This window comes from Notolepis coatsorum (genome assembly GCF_963971535.1).
Source record: "Notolepis coatsorum genome assembly, chromosome: 4".
Taxonomy (NCBI): Eukaryota; Metazoa; Chordata; class Actinopteri; order Aulopiformes; family Paralepididae; genus Notolepis; species Notolepis coatsorum.
In genome coordinates, this window is record NC_140168.1 from 55,037,688 (window position 1) to 55,059,568 (window position 21,881).

Consider the following 21,881-nt stretch of genomic DNA (forward strand, 5'->3'; position numbering starts at 1 on the left):
AGACTGTTACTGTACCACCCATGTAGCTGTCAAAGCTCCATCACAAATGCAGTTATGTGAATAGAAAGGGATTCCACTCAGTGATGGGCATTTGCCTGATAAATGTCGTTGCTGCCGGGAGGAAAGGCATGCTGCATGTTTTCAATTCATTAAATAAAACTGATACTTTTTGCAAGGGTTTACTGACTGTCATACAAATAATCAACCAACTACATACTGTAACTTTTCAGTGCACGTTCTTATTTACATTGTGACAACAGCCTTGTGAGCTCCCGCACACAGACATGATGGAATTCAAGTTCAAGTTTGTATTGATCACATATAGGCAGGCTACACATGGCGTATAGGCTACATCATACATGGCAGTGAGATTCATTGTTCTTGTATATGCTCTCGTATTATTGTTTATATAGGCTACCCAATACCGACATCAAAATAGATTGTATGCATCTACAAATCATATGCAGCAGGTAGAAAATTGACGGAAAATCCGTCGCGATTTGGAATAAAATTGAGAACTTTAATCCCTGGGTATTAATCGAACGAAACGGAAAAAGGCAGTCATATTCCAGCACGGTCTTTATTAGTTAATATGGTCTTTAAGTTAATAGATATCATATCTGACATCACCGTACGTGTACATGTCTGTCAGCCTGTCACGTATTTCTCCATAACACGCTTCCCTCGGGGCTTAGTCCACTTTTCCACATTTCATGGGGGTGTTCCATTACCGTATATGGTTAATTACGGGCGGTGCTATATGCAAATACTTAAAATCGTGCACGAGCGTGGAGTGTAGAACCTAATGGTATTTATCAACGCGGAGGAGCGTAGGACCCGTGTACGCACGGTTGATAAATACGGATATTTCTGTGCGTACACACATTCTAAATGATGAGCTTAAGTACTAAAATAGAACACTTTCTAAGAATTGTTGATAAATGAGGGCCCAGGTGACTTGCATACGGAGTGTATTCACCATTGCAGCGCAGGATGTGCGTAGCCATCCTGGTAAACTGCTGTCTGAGGAAGGACATGTTGGTCTGAACGATGTCCACTCCTTCATGTACCGTCACCGTGGCCTGGAGAAGAGCATACGTCACAATTCAAACCACACAAATACCAAACAAACACACTAGAGTGGTTTCTTGGCGGTTCAAATTAATCTGTGTACTGTTATGTGTGTATAAAGCTCTTACAAAGCTCTCTGCTATATACTCCTCCAGGCCGTTGATGAGGTCCTCGGATGCTGTCTGCAAAGAGAAGCAAAAGAAAAGGGTCAACCTAAAATCGGACAAGTAAAACTACCTTTTACTTTGATCTTTCATCTTTATTCATTCAGCAGTTTGGTGGTTGTGATCATAGCAAGAAAACAAAACATTGTAATTTAGCTCAAAATACGGGGTGTAGAACTCATATTTAGAAACACTGCTTTTTATTACTATACAATATGCTACTAAGAGGATATCTGAAAATGTATACGTATAGTCTGTATGTGAGGTCCTGTTGTCATTGTACCATGTGTGTGTCGTACTGTGGAACATTGCAGGTTGTTGAAAAGCCTTTTGGGTCACTGGCATCAAGACCAATCCCTGCACATTCACTGTGTGTTTTTGATTCAGACTCGAAAAGTATGAAAATGAGAGAGCTGTGACTCAGAGGGCGGCAGCAGAGTTGTGACTCACGGTGATGTTGGCGTCGGTGGGCGCGCGGCCCTGGAGGTAGTGCTCTGTGAAGAACTGGGTGAGCTGCGGCTGGATGCGGCTCAGAGGCTGGGCATTGCCGTGCAACAGCAGGACCATGTCCACCATGGAGAAACTCTGACACACTAGGGACAATAGGTCCCCGAAGAACCCTGCCAGGACAAGACGAGACAGACAGATACACGGGACGTTAACCCCTTAAAGAACCCTGCCAGGACAAGACGAGACAGACGGATACACAGGACGTTAACCCCTTAAAGAACCCTGCCAGGAGGAAATGAGACAAACTGATTCACAGGACATTAACCCTCAAAGAACCCTGCCAGGATAAGATAAGACAAAAAGACAGAAGGGACATTAACCATCAAAGAACCCTGCCAGGACAAGATAAGACAAAAAGACAGAAGGGACATTAACCCTCAAAGAACCCTGCCAGAACAAGATAAGACAAAAAGACAGAAGGGACATTAACCCTCAAAGAACCCTGCCAGGACAAGATAAGACAAAAAGACAGAAGGGACATTAACCCTCAAAGAACCCTGCCAGGACAAGATAAGACAAAAAGACAGAAGGGACATTAACCCTCAAAGAACCCTGCCAGGACAAGATAAGACAAAAAGACAGAAGGGACATTAACCCTCAAAGAACCCTGCCGGGACAAGATAAGACAAAAAGACAGAAGGGACATTAACCCTTAAAGAACCCTGCCGGGACAAGATAAGACAGACACATTAACCATTTCAACTCCGACCTAATTTTGCCATATGCAGATTCTAAGGTGACAATATTGTTATTACCATACTATAGAAAATTACTTCTATATGTATTCTACATCAATGCCAGGCATATTCTCTTCATCTGTTGGTTATAAATGCTTCATTTTAGCTATAGCTTGTCTATAATGAATGATATATTCATACCCGAGATGCCATCTTGTTATGCTAGTGTGACATTACAACGTTTATATATAAATGAATACATTTAAGCCCTTGTCAAACAGGTTTACAGTTTACACAATGCTGATTAAGCCCATCACCGCCAGGGGACTCTCTGTAACTATTTACATCAACCAGCAATGATTTGTTGGTTTGTCAGAGCCCAGAGTGGAAGAGAAGAACAGTAGCGATGGAGTGAAAGGCAGAAAAACCTAAGAAACGTCCAAGAAAGGTTTCTTGAGTGGATGCTCCAGATGAAAACATTTAATTTAGTTTCAGAGGAAGGAATAAAGTTGAATAAAGTTTTTTTTAAATAATAAAACGATCGACGGTGAGGATGACAGTGTTTGTGTAATTACTCTCACCGCCAGTAGTTGGAGACAAAGGTTCCACACTGTAGCTTTAAAACTCAGGGTGTGGGGGAGCTCCCGTAGCTCACCGCATATCTCGGCGTTATTTCTGCGTCGGGGAAAACCGTGCTCGTCACGGATCTGGGGGACACAAGTTCGATTCCCGGACCCGCCGTATTTTCTCAGAGTGTCTTCCCCTACTCTACATCCCATTTCAACCTGTTTCTGTCGGTCATGCTTGACCAGAAAAGCGATAAACGCTAAAAAATAAAGTTTAAAAAAAAAAACTCAGGGTGTGAAACGTCCTTAATTGACCTATCCTCTTCGGGAGCGGGGCTTGAGATAGGTCAATTATTAAAATGTCCCTGTTAGCCAGTGTAGCATATTTGATATCAACACAAACCTTGGAATCTGATGTAAAATTGTGTGCTGCCCTCTAGAGGTGAACAAAGCCAGGCTACAGAAGTTGCGTGATTGAAAACCAGCATACGGGGGAGCTCCAGTAGCTCACCGTGTATCTCTGCGCTATTTCGGCGTCGGGGACAACCGTGCGCGTCACGGATCTGGGGTACACGAATTCGACTCCCGGACTCGCCGTATTTTCTCAGAGTGTCTTCCCCTGATCTATATCCCATTCAACCTGTTTCTGTCGGTCATGCTTGACCAGAAAAAGCGATAAACGCTAAAAAATGAAGTTTAAAAAAAAAAAAAAAAAAAAAAAAGAAAACCAGCATACGGCTCAGGTTGAGTTTAAAAGGGTTGAAACTACATACATTTTCCTTCGTAAAAGACATGAAATGTTCATGCCCGACACATGTCCAGAGAACCTGTATAACTTGGGACGGATGCTCAGGAGGACTGTGGCACAGTGTGGTGGGGGTGACTCACCCACAGCATCCCCGGAGCCTGGTGTGAATAGGTTGCTGGTCTGGGACAGTCTCTGGATGAACTGGGCGATGCTCTCGCTGTTGCCCTGCTGAGCCCCCAGGGAGCCCATCATGGTGGACAGCACCCCCTGGACGATGCCCGTGAACAGCTCCGGGCTCAGGGTGTCTCCGCCGCCACTGGGGGCCTGGGGAGGGGGAGGGCCAGTGGTCTGAGGGGGGACTGGGGAACCGGGGGCAGGGGGAGGTTGCTGGGAAAAGATGGGCTGGTTAGCCTAAAAACAGGAGGAGAGCTATTTATTCACTGTACATATTCCAGCAGTTATTTTTTTTAGACGTGCACCCATGCCAATCGTTGGGAACCAATGAGAGTACAGATCCAAATACTTCTTCATTTCAGAAGAAGTATTTGGATCCTTCATGCCAACAAGTCCTTCATGCAGACAAGTATTGATTGGTTGATTATAAAACAATATGCAGACATTTTCATGCTTGAAGAAGACCGGAAGGGTCGAAACGTTGCATCTGCCTTTTTGTCAAATAAACACCTTGGAACTACAAATGAGTTGCAAGCCCCGCTTTGTCTTATGTATTACTGTTTTTACAGTTTGGCTCAGCACCAACAAACGGAGGATGTGCGTTATTTATTTTTTCTGGACATTTTCCCTCCCCACCAGAAACGTTCTATATTGTGCTAATGCTATTAAAGCATTGTACTCCTTAGACCGCCTGCAGCTTGCATACCAGGCAAACATTGGAGTGGAGGACGCCATCATCTACATGCTCCACAGAGCCTACATGCACCTGGAGAGGCCATCATCTACATGCTCCACAGAGCCTACATGCACCTGGAGAGGCCATCATCTACATCAGGGGTGCCCAACCTTTTTTGAACCAAGATCTACTTTTTTATTTACCACCTAGCCCGAGAGCTACCAGCCAAAATTGTATATTGTAAGCCGTCATTTGAGGCTTTATAAAAGCAGCATAATGAACACAAATCTGTCAGTGCTGAGTCCGACCTCATCTTAAATAACAAACAGCATTGCTTGTTGTAGTTAACAAAGAGAGGCAGAGTTGATTTAGCAAAAAAGAAAGAAAAAAAATCATCATCTACATGCTCCACAGAGCCTACATGCACCTGGAGAGGCCGCGCAGCCCAGTGAGAATCATGTTCTTCGATTTCTCCAGTGCCTTTAACATTATATCCAGCCTCTGCGGCTAGCGGAGAAGCTCACGGCAATGTGTCTGGAGTTCTGGACCACAGCCTGGTGGCCTGGATCACTGACTACCTCACCAACAGATCACAGTAAGACCGACTGCAGGGCAGCCAGTCAGATGTGAGCAACACCGGTGCCCCCCAAGGAACCATGCTGTCACCCTTCCTGTTTACCCTTCCTGTTTACCCTCTAGTACACCTCTGACCTCAGCCACAACTTGAGCACATGCCACCTACAGGAGTTCTCTGATGACTTCTCCATCGTCAGTTACATCACGGACAACAACATGGATGAGTACAGAGCCCTGGTGGAGAGCTTCATAGGGTGGTGCGACAGCAACCACCTCCAACTCAACACCAACAAGACTTCAGGCGAGCCAAGAGGAGGCCCCCCACTCCCATCACCAAATGAGGGGAGATGGTGGAGACCTACAAGTCCCTGGGAGTACACTTGAACAGTAGACTGGACTGGTCAGACAACACAGGCTCTTTACAGGAAGGGACAGAGCAGACTGTTCTTCCAGAGGAGACCCAGGTCTTTCAATGTGTGCAGCCAGCTACTGCAGAATATTTTCACCCGTGTGTCTGCTGCCAATTTCTGGAGAGCTAGTGGCTGGTGAACTTGAGAACTGTTAGAACTATCTGACTCTTAATAATAAACACTGTTTTTTTTTTGATCCACTTTTTCTCCCATTTTCTATATTTTCTCCCATCCCAATTTCGTATCATCCAATTTCAACCCTCCCCTGTCACGAACGCTGTTTCTTGCCTCCCACAAGCCGGCTGCAATGTGGACTAAGTCATACATAGCACAAGTCCCCTCCGGTACTTGAGGTAACAGCAGTCGCATCTTTTCACCTGCGCAGCTCGATCTCTCAGTGGCGAGGAGTACCGCGTGGGAGGCTCACGCTGCCCCCGACACTTCCTGATTCTACTGCGCAGGCGCACCAACCGACCTGTAGGAGTCGCTGTCCACAGCGCCCGATCCCCACCCATCAGTTTCCCACCCCCTAATACGGCCAATGTGTATTAGTATGAACGACCAGCTAAACTGAAAGCAATGTGGAGCGCTGGGCTCGAACAGGCAAGCCCAGCGTCTCCGTCATTCGTGGCGAGTGCCTTGCCCACTACGCCACGTAGCCGCCCCAATAATAAACACTGTTAGAACTATCTGACTCTTAATAATAAACACTGTTAGAACTATCTGACTCTTAATAAGAACGACTGTTAGAACTATCTGACTCTTAATAATAAACACTGTTAGAACTATCTGATTCTTAATAATAAACACTGCACGGACTCTGGTGCAGTGTGTTACTACGGTTTGGACCATGTATACCACCATCACTATTAGGGATGGGTACCGAATTCGGTACTTATGAGGTACCGAACCGAAACACGTCGGTACTACCGAGTATCGAATCAAGTGAGAAACCAAAAAAAAAAAAAAAAAAAAATTATTAATTTTTTTTTTTACTTTTTTCTTTTCATGTTAACGTTCACACGCACAATATATGCTTACCTAGGATTTGACTTGATTCAACAACAAAGCAGTCGGAGCAATGACAAGCCGAAAACTGTCGAAATTGTAGTTATTTGAAGTTTGGATTAAATTAAATTTCGACAGTTTTCGGCTCGTCATTGCTCCGACTGCTTTGTTGTTGAATCAAGTCAAATCCTAGGTAAGCATATATTGTGCGTGTGAACGTTGACATGAAAAGAAAAAAGGGAAAAAAAAAAAAAAAGGAAAAAAAAAATTTATATATATATTTTTTTTTTTAAAGTACCGAAAAAAGGTACCGTTGGGTACCGGTATCGATTCACAGGTACCGGTACCGGTATCGGTTCAAATGTGAAAGGTACCCATCCCTAATCACTATTACTACTGTCTGATTGAATCCTGCCACTCACTACTGTTCACTACTACTACTACTACTGTTATCACTATTATCATTACTACTTGCACTTTGTTCTAGGTTCTATTATTATTACCACCTATTCTACCTGTACCCCTCCCCCAATGCTGCTATGACACTTGAATTCCCCCAAGGGGTTTAATAAAGGAACACTTGACTAATACCAGAACAGCTTCATTTGCCGATCCATATACGAGAAGGAGGCGATGGGGACCGATGCTAGTTAATCATTGCAACTTCAGTTATTTTGTTGCGTTGTAACAAAAATATTTTAGGAATCAAAAAACTTTCCTGATTAATTGTAAAAACACGACTAAACTGTATTGTTGTTCCACTAACCTGGATGAAGTCTGACATGCCCTGGAAGAAGCCAGGCACCCCAGGCACGGTCACAGTGATGGACGGCGCGGCTCCAGAGACCGGGATGCCCGGCCCTGCAGCTCCTCCCAGCAGAGAGCCCAGGAGCTGGGCCAGGTTGCCGTCTGGACCCTCTCCTGGTGGCTGGCCCACGGAGGTAGTGCTGGTGGTGTGGGTGGACGTCTGCCCGGAGGTGTTGGCGGAGGTGGGGGTTGCGGAACTGGTGGTGGTGGTGAAGGAGGGGTCCGAGGTGGAAGAGGTGGAGAAGGAGAAGGAGTGGGAATGGGAGGAGGAGGAGGTGGCCGCTGGATCGCCTGTGGGAATAAGACGACGACAAGGGAAAGCCAGTTGTTTAACCCTTAGGGGTCACGCTGGAGCTTTGAACCCGTCGGCGGACAACAAAAGAAATTAGAATCCCTCTTAAATGCTCAAAAAGGACATCTTTTCAGAAATCGATAAAAATAGAAAAATTGCCATTTCTAGTGCTTTGACATGTAAGGTATACGTCCCCCAACTTGCTAAACCTAATACGAATTGTAAATACGTTTAATTCTTGCTAGATGGCATGATTGTAATAATCTCCATTTGCGATAAGAACTACAATCGCGTCACGAAACGCACATACATGGACGCGCGCACACACACAATAGCGGCGTGTGCGCTGTGAATAGGTGTTACACTTACACCCCCGCAGAGGCGTGAGACTGGTATCAGAGCCTACCCCCCCATCCAAATTCTAAACATAATAATGTATGAATTATCTGTTGCAATAATATCCACGGGACTCGACTTTTTGCAGTCGTTTCTCCTCTCCTGCGTGAGGAGTCTGAGGACATTCGCGGACATTCTCTCAGATAAAAAAAAAAAGCTTACATACACATACACACACTCTCGCTCTCTCTCAATTCAAATGGGCTTTATTTAACATTAACTACTGTATGGCAGAGTGCGTCTGTGTATACGAGGTATGAATGATCACTGGCTGCTGTGTGACGAGTTTGCTCATCCGCGCTGTCGCGCTATATAAATCCAAGTCATTATTATTATTATTATTAAACACGGACCGCTTTAGTTGACAAAATTACATACATTTCGGGTCATTTCATAATAGCAGTGTGGACCAGCTCTGTAACCAGCTCTGTAACAAGTACAACGCATCTCGCTAGTTGACAGCTTACGCATGCACCCGCGCTGTAGTAAACACGGTGCTTTAGTTGACAGCGTTCGATGCGCTTTGTGAAGGAAAGATGACGTCGCCTCTCTCTCTCTCTCTGTCTGTCTGTCTGTCTGTCTGTCTGTCTGTCTGTCTGTCTGTCTGTCTGTCTGTCTGTCTGAGAACCCAGGTTGCTTTCTAACCTATATATATCTCTCTCCCTCTCTCTCTCCCTCTCTCTATCTATATCTCCCTATCTCCCTCTCTCTCCCTCCATCTCTCCTCTGTATCTCCCTCTCTGAGACTACTCCCGGTCTGAGTCATGTAAATCACAAATCATGTAAAACCCAGATTCGGCTCAAACAAGGGACTAAACACGTTTCGCAATTATGCCACAACAATGTGGAACGCCCTACCCAAAGCTGTAAAGGAATGTAAATCACTACCCACCTTCAAAAGCACTCTCAAAGAACACCTACGGGAGACTGCAATTCAAAACTGGCCCCTACAAATGTCCTAACCCAGTTGTACAATAAAGACCAAGCATGGCTATTCCAATGTACAGCCCCACCCAACCCCACCCCACCTACCCAACCTCCTCCAATGTACAGTTTCCATGTCAAATGTATGTCAGTACTCCAATGTACAGTGTCCCCCCCCCCCTACCCAACCCCCCCCACCTCCAATGTACAGCCCCACCCCACCTACCCAACCTCCCCCAATGCACAGTTTCTATGGCAAATTTGTAATGACTGTACCAGAATGTTTGATAGGACATTGATTGAAAACTATCGTCTCAAATTTGACAATTGATGGCTTATTTTGAAGGTATGAATCTGTAATTTTATATTATGTAACAAAAAAAAGGGGGAAATTCTCAGGAGGAGGAGCTATTTAGGTTAGACTATTTGTTGGGGTGTTGCTAATTGGGCAATTCAGTTAATTCTCCTCAGATCATTCATGATGGAACATAACGTGATGAAATCATGATATTGTGATACACAATTATATCTGAATTGGTAATAACAAGCACATAACTCGCATTTCTCAAAATATCTGATATATTGGAGGCTGTCGTGTCACAAGTGTTAATAATCTGGTAGATCCTGATGCCCATTTGGCCCAGTGCAGTTTCTAACAACCCACATGTCTGTTTCCATCAAGGCAGCCTACCTTCTGTAAGAGAATCGGCTGGGTTTTCATGGAAAAGCCATCCATTCTGGCTGCTCAGTCCTGATCCAGCTATAAAGACCACAACATATCTAAAGGCTCACTGTGCATTACACCTCATAGTCCACTGTCCATGTGCCTGACATTTAAGGTGTGTATGTGTGTGTGTTTTGTGTGTGTGTGTGTGTGTGTGTGTGTGTGTGTGTGTGTGTGTGTGTGTGTGTGTGTGTGTGTGTTTTCAAAATATATATCATTTGAATATTCATATAATATGTACACTTAAGTAAACACATTTAGATGGTAAATCAGACTACAGCTTTGCTATTATGGAACGAAATGTAAAATATTGTAATGTAATGTATCAACAAGCTTAACAAAATAACTAATACTGTCTCATTCGCTAAATGCATCATGTAAAAGAGTTCAGTTTTATCAAAAGCCTTCTCACTATCTTTTTTTACCCCAGGAGGTGAAGAAATTCAAGCTATTGCGATGCTATAGCAATATAATAGTGCTAGCAATTGTTTTATCATTATAATACTTTTTAAACCGATGTAATACAGTTCTTAGCATAGCTATTGTGTTATTTTGTTAGATGATAGTTTACTTTCTCAGAAATCTAACATTAGCTACTAGCTAGGCTTAGTCTATTCAAAATCATTAGATGTCTGTGGGGGGCGTATTACCCCAAAACAGGAGAGGCATCTTCCCTCAAAGGTCCTATTCTTACACTTTCATGGATGACAGTATGTCGGTTAGTATGTTGGGAGTTGGATGTGTGTCTGAAATCTTATACACCAGAAGGTCTTACAAGAGGGTACTACCAAAGTCTGTCTAGAGAGAAGATGGTTCACTCTGCTTCATTGTTGATAACAGGGACTAACAAGATGAACAAGATCTGTGCCCTATCTCTTTGAATGGGGAGTACTCCATATTTAGTGATAGAAAAATGCCTTTTCCCCCAAAGTAGACCAGCTTCTATGCATGCGCCACCTTCCTTGTGTGATATTCTATTCCAGTTGTCTTTGGTCTTGTTTTCTCTGGTTATGATCATGTTATTAGTGTGTGTGTGTAAAAAAACTAATAATATAATTATTATAAATGTCGCTCTCTCTCTCTCTCTCTCTCTCTTGAAATCTACAGTTACACATTTAGTATGTATTTAGTGAGGTAAATGAGTACAAGACATGTTTCACAGACACACACACACACATACACACACACACATACACAGACAGACAGACACACACACACATTTACATTTACACATTTACACATTACATTTACATCTAGTCTAGTTTGCTTATTTTTTTTTGATATGGTACAGTACTGTAGATACAGACACAGACACACACACACACAGAAACACACACAGGCTAGGCCTCCTGCTGGGTCCATTCACTGGAATAACAAAGGAATGACTGGGCCTTTGCTCAGGTGTGAAATGGTGCTAGTGACAATGATCACATTGAATTCTGGGAGTGTAGTTCTCTCATCAGATAGCTGAATGAACTTGGATCTAGTTCAAAGTCCTATACTGAAAAGGTGTTAGGATTTTACCAGAATGTTTGATAGGACATTGATTGAAAACTATCGTCTCAAATTTGACAATTGATGGCTTATTTTGAAGGTATGAATCTGTAATTTTATATTATGTAACAAAAAAAAAGGGGGAAATTCTCAGGAGGAGGAGCTATTTAGGTTAGACTTCTAAGGGTTAATGTGTCCATGAACTCCCCTAAACTGTGGAATAGCGTCCCCTTCCACATCAGGTCAGCCCAGACCCTTGAGGTCTTTAAGTCCCAGCTTAAGACTCATCTATTCTCCCTGGCCTTTGACCAGAGCTGAGCCTTCCTCCTAGGTTGTTACTTTTAGTCTTATTTATTTTTATTTTTTTGCATTTTTACAGCTTTTTATGGCCATACAAGACCGACAGAGGAGAGGGAGAACGGGAGAAGATGTGGCGAGGATATGCGACAAATGATCCCCCGGGAGCGGGAGGCGAACCCGGGACGGCCGCGTAGGTGTGCGAGGCACTATGCGGTGCGCCACGAGGGCGCCCTGAGTCATTTTAGTTTTATACCTTATTTTTGTATTCTACTGCACTTTTCTTTCTTTTATTCTTATTTCTATCTGAACCGCTGCACTTTTTGCACTTTTATATTTAGTATATGTATTGTATATGTATTTTTTTCTTTGCTCTATGTTTTTATCTGTGAAGCACTTTAGTACAGTCACAACTGTTGTAAATGTGCTATATAAATAAAGTTGATTATGATTAGCTAAGTACAGTATGCCAGGAAAATTCACAAAACTGCATTTTCTCATATAAAATTTCCTTTCTTCTTTATTCCTGGGAAGTGGTAAAATGTTGTTCCTGATCCACCCTACACTGCATACATAAAAAATCCATCCAATAAAATGGAAGATAAACTCTCCCGTCTCTTTGATAAGACCAAAAGGTCTCTCTCCCTTTCTTTGATGTAACTAAATATCGGCAAAGCGGCACGGTGGTGTAGTGGTAACACTGTCCCCTCACAGCTAGAAGGTCCAGGGTTCGATTCCCGCTTGGGGACCAGGTTTCCGTGTTGCCAGGTACCCAGGTGGGGTATCTCCCAGGCCTTTCTGTATGGAGTTTGCATGTGCTCGCAAGGGTTTCCCCCCCGTTAAGAGAACCCCAATGGAAAAACATGCACAACAGATCGCTAACAGATCGGGTCCCTGACGAAGACGGACAGGAGCACTTGGATTGGTCCCTGGGGTGCGGCCCCTTGCCGACGCCCCTATCTGCTTCCGGCTGCCCTTGGGGTTAGGACGACGGGATGGGTCAAGTGCAGAGACTCAATCGCATCGGCGACCCAACTAATTGCATGTTTGTGTGTTCCTGTGTGTGTGCCGCCCATCGCATGTGTGTCTGCCTGCATGCCGAATAAAGAATTCTCCAAAGTCCAGTTATTATATCCTGAGTTCATGTATAAACCTTATTGTGTTCAACACCCCCACCCTTTCCTCTCTCAAACACCTCACCCCACCCTCCCTTCCTTATTACACCTAGACCCCTCCCCCCCCGCACCTCCCCCACAGAGCCAGATGTCTCACACCTCACAATCTATGTACTACAACACCGGACCCTTCGCTCATGTCTATAAAGGCCTTGTCCAGACGAAAAAGATTTAGATCTTTTTCGTTTATATTTAAAAAAAGGTTTCCGTAAAACGAAATCGTAAGAAATAAGTGCGTGCCACAAATTTACAAAATAAATGTTTTCCTGTTTTAGACGTCGCTCTTTTATTTTTAAACCCCCGACCGGAAGTGTTATCATTGTTTTTGATAGCGGAGTAACTTGTGTCGTCCGGTTCTGTGATTTTGAGCTGATGCTAGTTTCCAATGGATAGGAGAGACACACGCAAATGCAGCTTCACAGGCAGCCGGTGATGAGGAGGAGGAAGAGCTGCTGATTTTAATCGGATAAGATATGTTCAACTTTGGTTATCAAGAGCTCCATCGAGGATACTAGGCCAGTATCTTTGTGGAGTCATCCGCCATAACTCTTCTATTCCGATACTCTGTTTGAGTTAAATAAACCTGTGTTAACTAAGTCTATATTTGACTGACTACATCCTTGATCTGGCTAAATTCCTCTACAATATCTTGATCCAAAAAATCCTCTACAATATCTTGATCCGGCTAAATTCCTCTACATATCTCTACATATACCTCTACATATCTCTATTATATCTTTTTCTTTCTATTGGTCCTCAGTAATGAAGTGACACTCTATTTTGTTATTATCTTTGGTCAACGTTCAAGTACCATGTGATATTAAACATCTGGTTTAATTCCAAAAGTCACTTAAAAATCACAAAAGCAAAAACATGTATTCATGGGGACTTGTGATTTAAAACTCATGGGGATGTGTGATTTCAGTACGTTATCCAATAGTATTCACACCAAAACAGACAGCATGACCAGGTAACAGAACTGGTGAGATCTCATCACGGATGTAAAATGTGAAGAAATGCAAGCACCAACTGACCTGGCTGGTCTGGCATCAGCAGCTGCCCCACCAACCCACTGATCATCTGGGTGAGTGGGGAGGGAGCCAGCGGTGTGCCCTGGTGAGGAAGAGACAACTTAGCAGCTATAGAAGGCTTACAACAACAACAGCATCACTCAGTCAAGTCTTCCTCTTCTTTTCTTTGTTACCTGTCCTGCCTGCTGGCCAGCAGTAGGGGGCACCGTTGCCCTGGGCTGGCGAAGCGGTGGGCGGGTGATGACCACCCTGGCCTGGGGAGGGTGAGGGGGGTGTGGGGGAGCGGTGCCCTCGGCGTTGGCCGTGGGACCGTGGCCGGGCGGCATGTGGCCCGGGTGGCCGGCCGAGGCGGCGGCAGCCATAGCAGCGGCCTGGTGGGAGATCTGGTGGACGATGGCCTGCATGAACTCAGGAGGGAGGCCTGGGATGTGGACGGGCGTGGCCCCTACAGAGAACACAACACGTCAGAGGGATTTAGAACACATGGCCCCTACAGAGAACACATCACGTCAGAGGGATTTAGAACACGTGGCCCCAACAGAGAACACAAGACGTCAGAGGGATTTAGAACACGTGGCCCCTACAGAGAACACATCACGTCAGAGGGCTTTAGAACACGTGGCCCCAACAGAGAACACAACACGTCAGAGGGATTTAGAACACGTGGCCCCTACAGAGAACACATCACGTCAGAGGGATTTAGAACACGTGGCCCCAACAGAGAACACAACACGTCAGAGGGATTTAGAACACGTGGCCCCTACAGAGAACACATCACGTGACGTCAGAGGGATTTAGAACACGTGGCCCCAACAGAGAACACAACACGGCGACCCCCGCAAAGAAAATATGTGTGTTCCTACGTGTCGCCCATCGCATGTGTGTTGCTGCATGACTACGTTGCAAAGTGTGCAACAAATAAAGACTTCTTCAAGTCCAGTTTAATCTTTCATCTTAATAATGTTGCAATCATTTTCAGTCAGTGCACAGTATGGTAAAAGTAACTTGTGGTTTATGTACAGTATGGTAAAAGTAACTTGTGGTTTATGTACAGTACGGTAAAAGTAACTTGTGGTTTATGTACAGTATGGTCAAGTAACTTGTGCTTCATGTACAGTATGGTAAAGTAACTTGTGCTTCATGTACAGTATGGTAAAGTAACTTGTGGTTTATGTACAGTATGGTAAAGTAACTTGTGCTTCATGTACAGTATGGTAAAGTAACTTGTGCTTCATGTACAGTATGGTAAAGTAACTTGTGCTTCATGTACAGTATGGTAAAGTAACTTGTGGTTTATGTACAGTATGGTAAAGTAACTTGTGCTTTATGTACAGTATGGTAAAGTAACTTGTGCTTTATGTACAGTATGGTAAAAGTAACTTGTGCTTTATGTACTTGGGAGCTCTGCTGTGCCTCGTGTCGTCCGTTTGAGTCCTATGATATTTGACTTTTCCTTTTCATTCAACCCAAGTGAATCCAAAAGGCAAAGTAGACAAAGGTTCTATTATCTAGCATCAGTACGAGGAAGGAGACTAGCAGAGAATCAGAACTCTCCGCCCGCATAGCAACGAGACAGAGCAGCATCTCCTTTCAAAGCAGCAGGCAAATCAGCCTGCGTGACTCTATAAACAGCGGGGAGTCTACTTCTGATGTGTGTGTTGTGTATCCAGTCGAGCGAACTGCCAAATGTGTGTGTGTGTGTTAGGGCTGTGCGATATGGACAAAATCTTCTATCACAATATGGGTAATTTCATATCTCTTTTTTTTTTATCCACTTTTTCTCACATTTTTCTATATTTTCTCCCATCCCAATTTCGTATCATCCAATTCAACCCTCCCCTGTCACGAACGCTGTTTCTTGCCTCCCACAAGCCGGCTGCAATGTGGACTAAGTCATACATAGCACAAGTCCCCTCCGGTACTTGAGGTAACAGCAGTCTCATCTTTTCACCTGCGCAGCTCGATCTCTCAGTGGCGAGGAGTAACGCGTGGCGACACTTCCTGATTCTACTGCGCAGGCGCACCAACCGACCTGTAGGAGTCGCTGTCCACAACGCCAGATCCCCACCCATCAGTTTCCCACCCCCTAATACGGCCAATGTGTATTAGTACGGACGACCAGCTAAAATGAAAGCAAATGTGGAGTGCTGGGCTCGAACAGGCGAGCCCAGCGTCTCCAGATTTCGTGGCGAGCGCCTTGCCCACTACGCCATGTTTGCTATTCGAGCCCACGAGTTGAGAGCGTAAAGCAGGGTTTGAATGACATAAAATACTGCTGTAAAAGACGGCAATAGAAACAATATAGGAAAATCTCTACCGATAGATACAATCGTATCTATCGCACCACAACAATACATATATCGCACATCCCTAGTCTGAGTGTCGGAGCTGCTCTCGAGAAAGTGCTCTTCACGTCAGATCCTTGTATGAGAAACGTGCCGATAGTGCAACGTTTTGGATTAGCTGTGATTTCTACGAGGGCGAGGGTCAGTGAGACTCACCACCAGGCTGTCCAGTGCCTCCAGCGCTGGGCTGACCAGGAATCTGAGCTCCGCCGGTTGACTCACCTGTAGAACATACAGGTGACAACACTCAGGAAGCTCCAGATCACTACTGTACCAACATGATCACAGTAACATAATGGTGACAACACTCAGGAAGCTCCAGATCACTACTGTACAAACATGATCACAGTAACATAACGGTGACAACACTCAGGAAGCTCAAGATCACTACTGTACCAACATGATCACAGTAACATAACGGTGACAACACTCAGGAAGCTTAAGATCACTACTGTACCCCACATGATCACAGTAACCCCAATAATCAACAATAAAAAGAGATCTTTTTTTAATTATTATTTTTAATAGTATTTATTTTCTTTTTTTTTTATCTACTTTTTTCTCCCGTTTTCTATTTTTCTCCCATCCCAATTTCGTATCGTCCAATTCTACCCACCCCTGTCTCGAACGCTGTTAGGCCATGCCTCCCACAAGCCGGCTGCAATGTGGACAAAGCCTTACATCACGTGTCCCCTCCGGTACTCGAGGAAGCAGCCGTTGCATCTTTTCACCTGCACAGTGCGATCTCTCAGCGGCGGGGGTCTGCGAGGGAGGGACACGCCGCCCCCGTCGCTTCCTGATTCTGCTGCGCAGGCGCACCAACCGACCTGTAGGAGTCGCTGTCCACAACGTCCGATCCCCACCCATCAGCTTTCCCACCCCTAACACTGCCAATTGTGTTAGTATGAACGACCAGCCAAGCTGATAGCAATGCGGAGAGCTGGGCTCGAACCCAGCGTCTCCTGCATTGGTGGCGAGCGCCTTGCCCACTACACCACATAGCCGCCCCAATAGTATTTATTTTCTCAATAATATCGTACTTGCATCAATATGATACTGCATTCTGTACTCTAATCTATACTATGATTTTCAATCCTAAAGATTTATATCAGTTTAAACAACGGTGAGTAAACTCTTTTTCACAAACAAAAAAAGGTAGAAGGTGAGTGTAGGTGGGTTTACCCTCCACTACATAACGTAAGGATGATGGGTAGATAAATCTTATTGTACGTCGGTTTTCTTATCAGAATGAATCTTCTGATAAAACACATGATTGCTCGTGATCTCAGTTGAGTGCAACGTACCATTGATGTTCATTTGCATCATGACCACCGGCTCCATGGTTTGATGGGTGATTCTGATCACGCGTGGGCCCCCCTGTCCAGGCTGCTGACTGGTCGCATTAGGCTGTGGAGGCGGAGCCTGGCCCTGTTGATCCGCTTGGCCAGGGGTCTGAGAAGGCTGGGCTTGGCCTTCGGCTGCCTGTCTCCCATTGGATGTCATGGTCACGGTGGTCCCGAGGTTGATCTGTGGGAAAGTCACATTACTTGTATGTATGCATTTAGCAATTACAGAGTTGCTTCATAATCACTGGATCACTGAGTGGGTTTAAAATAAATGCATACAGTGGCTTGATTGGACCAGCGACCATGTTTAGCTTTGAATGTCCACTCTAGACAAAACTAGGTGAATCAGATTTTTAGGGCGGCCTTCAAAGCAAAACAAAGTTGCTGGTTGCTGTAGTACTGTGAATGCTTGCACGCTGATATGTGAAGGCTCAACCCTGGAACAGTGCGTCTGCACTATTACCACGCCGGCATATGCCTGTGCTTGGTAGTAGGCAGAGTTTTCATAGCCAGCCGATACATCAGATCCCCCACGAAATTTCAGCGGCGAGGGCCGCGTTTACGCCACGTTACATCAAGCTTACATCATCAGCCACATGGACCATACAAACATAAACACCACAACCACATGGACCATACAAACATAAACACCACAACCACATGGACCATACAAACACCACAACCACATGGACCATACAAATATAAACACCACAACCACATGGACCATACAAACACCACAACCACATGGACCATACAAACAGAAAGAAGCATTTTGTATAAAAGTATTCTGTACTTCTGTATGACAACTAATAAAGAAACTTGAACTTGAACATAAACACCACAACCACATGGACCATACAAACACCACAACCACATGGACCATACAAATATAAACACCACAACCACATGGACCATACAAATACCAACACGTCAACATACAGAGAACTGATGAATGTCATTCAGGCTTACATACTGTAAAATCATATGATGAACATTACTATGCAAGCTGGCAATTATTTGTCAAATAGAAGAGCTACCAAGGCTTTTACCCTGTATTCCAACATTAGCTGTGTTTACAATGGACCCTAATATTACACTAATAATAGCCCGATCAGAATAAAAATGTATGTAACCACCACCTCAATTGTTAGAGCGTGGCCTGATCGGAAGGACTTTTGAATCGGGTTGAGAGGCGTGGTGTAAACCTTTGATAATCCAGTCAATTGGAAAATATGATCACTTAACCTCTTAACACTTTGAGTGCCAGCAGGGGGCGCCAGAAATAGCGCTCGAGTGCCAGCGTCCACTTCAATGATAGAGCTCTCATATTTGCGAACGCATAAACTACATCTTAAATTATGGCTGTGTGTATAATCTGGCCGTCGCTTATCAATGACTTGTTTGCAGTCAACATTGTCAAAACGGATTTTTTTTTTTTTTTTTAATAATAAATCGGTTAATTTCCGTTTTATACCATTTTGAAAAACTCTTGTTTTTTTGAAAGTTTCAGGAAAATATAAAGATTCTGTGATAAACGCCCTTTACTGGAATATTCTGGAATACACAAAAAACGTTGTAATTTTTCTGCCTATTTATGAATCGTTTTCAAATAAACACTAGATCATCGATAGTATATGTGTACTTATGCACGCTATAGAAGCGGGCTGAAAAATCGATTATCTCATTTCCTGATAAGCACACACACACATAGGGCACACGTTGATATCTCTGTGAAAAAAGCTCTGATTATCCTAAGACTGGTAAAATAGATTCCTTACCTCAGATCAGATGTTCTCCAAAAAGATTATTCCAATTCCTGATCGCCATTCCAAATATCGATCGCGTTTATAGATCCAACGCTGGGTACTGGAAATATGTATTCCACGCTGTTCTGGGGCTCGGCAATGAATCCGATCGTCTCGGGTGACTTGCCTGAGAAGTAAAATGAGGGAGCAGGATTTCTTTCCCCCATGCGTTTCATTCAATCCATTCCAAAGGGGTGCAGTACCACAGGGAGAGATGATAGGGGGCGGTATTTTCCCAATGGAGCTCAGAGAGTTTGCAGCACTAACGTGAGGCTAGATTGATGAAATACGACTTCAAATCGCAAAAAAAAAGAAAAAGAAAACGAGATCTATCGTCGTTGGCACTCAAAGTGTTAATGCGCAATGGCCCCGGGCCCTCTTAACACTTTGATTGCCACTCACGGCTAATCTCGGGTTTACGATAGTGACGTTGAAAGCCACGTCACGGCTTTTCTCGGATTTCTTATTTTTTTTTAGCAATCTGAAATCATATTGCATCACCCGAGCCTACCGTTGGAAATCCAGGGGCCGCCGGCGATCAGATGTGAAAAAAACACCCCCTATCGTCTCCCAGATGGTAAATCACCCTTTTGGAATGGACTCAATGAAAATGGATGGGGGAAAAAAAATATTCCAGTCCACATTTTCCAGTCCACTGATGCAGCCGGAGTTACCAGAGTTCATTCTGGATCCTCTGAGCCGCGGCGAGCATGGGTTATACTGTACACACGTTGGATCAATATACTGGTAATCAGGTATTGGAATATACCATTTGGATACCATCTGATGTCAGGTAAGGAATCTATGTTATCAGTGTTAGGATAATCAGACTCGTTTTCGAGGAGATATAAGCTTTTTTGTGATATGTGCTCTAGCTGTTTCACTGTAAAATCCATGAGGAAATGAAAGCAGCTATTATCAGCGCACGGCTCGAATGTGCACGTATACTATTGATCATCTAGTGTTTATTTGAAAACGATTCATAAATAGGCCGACAAATATCAACATTCTGGAATATTCCAGTAAAAGGCGACGTTTTAAGGGAACTAGGTTATTTTTAACATCTTTTCTATTGCCAGTTTGCTTTTACGTAATATCAATGCCGTTTTCAATTGATTAACCTCTTAACTAGCACCGATTTAACTCATTCAGCGCTTTCTGGCGCTGTTTACTGTGTGGTTGAAAGGCCAACGCTTTAACGTATAGGAATACGTGGCGTTGTTTGCAGGGCTAAAACTATATTATATATTATAGCTATGGATATAATACTATTGCCCATTTGACAGAGTATCCATCGTTCAATATGTGAAAAAGAAAAGAAATATTCATCCATACATTCCCGTTTTATACCGTGGTGAATAGAAGTATAGTTTTAGAGCGGTCTAGGGTAATTCCCAAAAGGCTGCGTAATAGCCATATGCGTGTATTCTACTAAAAGCGTTGTCGTTTCTTGCCTGGACTAGCTACTATTCTCAAATCAAATCTAGATAGGTATTATGTTTCATCAGGGTCGGTTTTTTATGCTTCGATCGTCACTAACGGAATACGTTACACAGTACATTACACACATACGCTCCGATCGCAATGAAGGAATTCTTGGATCAACGCAAGATTTATACCATATAGCCCTTACCTTGACTAGGATGTACCACAAGAAGAATATCCCAATTATCTGATCGCCATTCCAAGTATTGATGTCGATCGTGTCGCCAACATAATCCACCAAAGAACATGAATCGGGAGTGTTTGATTCTTTTTTTTTTAAACTCAATTTTTATTTGCATTTTTGGATTACAAGCATACAAACAACATCATCTTTGAATATTATTTTCATATCAGTCGGTCTTCCAGGTACATAATACATAGATATAATGTACAACACCGTTAAACAGACATAAACAATAAAGAAAAGATTTTTTTTTTATCCACTTTCTCCCATTTTCTATATTTTCTCCCATCCCAATTTCGTATCATCCAATTCAACCCTCCACTGTCACGGACGCTGTTTCTTGCCTCCCACAAGCCGGCTGCAATGTGGACTAAGTCATACATAACACAAGTCCCCTCCGGTACTTGAGGTAACAGCAGTCGCATCTTTTCACCTGCGCAGCTCGATCTCTCAGTGGCGAGGAGTAACGCGTGGGAGGCTCACGCTGCCCCTGACACTTCCTGATTCTACTGCTCAGGGTTAGGGTTAGGGTTAGGGTTACCTGTAGGAGTCGCTGTCCACAACGCCCGATCCCCACCCATCAGTTTCCCACCCCCTAATACGGCCAATGTGTATTAGTACGGACGACCAGCTAAACTGAAAGCAAATGTGGAGCGCTGGGCTCGAACCGACGAGCCCAGCGTCTCCAGCATTTCGTGGCAAGTGCCTTGCCCACTACGCCACGTAGCCGCCCAATAAAGAAAAGATTTTAATACCCAAAAACAGAAATAAAAAATACAGACTTAAGCAAAAGTTCCACAGACATAAATAATAAATTGAAAAAACATAAAACAATTGTCGTACCCAAATAATAGAAATAGAAAATACTAACTAAAGCAAAAATGTGGACATGGATTCAGAGACCCTCCTTGAACCTCTTTCCTCCTTTACCCTTCGTCCTCTTGTGTTGCATTTGTTTCTTCCTCTGTGATGTCGTTTTCGTTCCCCTTATAATCC

The 21,881-nt window shown here is 43.9% G+C and overlaps 1 protein-coding gene across 3 annotated transcripts in view; it reads right to left on the bottom strand.

Moving 5' to 3' along the window:
- Positions 1-21,881, bottom strand: part of bag6l (BCL2 associated athanogene 6, like) — a 75,692-nt gene that overhangs the window by 19,100 nt on the left and 34,711 nt on the right. For 2 of the 3 annotated variants that reach the window (XM_084313578.1, XM_084313576.1), the window contains exons 10-18: positions 17,370-17,592; positions 16,222-16,287; positions 13,894-14,165; positions 13,724-13,802; positions 7,347-7,678; positions 3,877-4,147; positions 1,686-1,855; positions 1,200-1,253; positions 980-1,082 (exon numbers count right to left, since the gene is read on the bottom strand). In XM_084313578.1, the coding sequence (XP_084169704.1) occupies positions 980-1,082; positions 1,200-1,253; positions 1,686-1,855; positions 3,877-4,147; positions 7,347-7,678; positions 13,724-13,802; positions 13,894-14,165; positions 16,222-16,287; positions 17,370-17,592 (1,570 nt within the window). The remainder of the gene's footprint in view (positions 1-979; positions 1,083-1,199; positions 1,254-1,685; positions 1,856-3,876; positions 4,148-7,346; positions 7,679-13,723; positions 13,803-13,893; positions 14,166-16,221; positions 16,288-17,369; positions 17,593-21,881) is intronic. The other variant, XM_084313577.1, reaches the window with a different exon arrangement.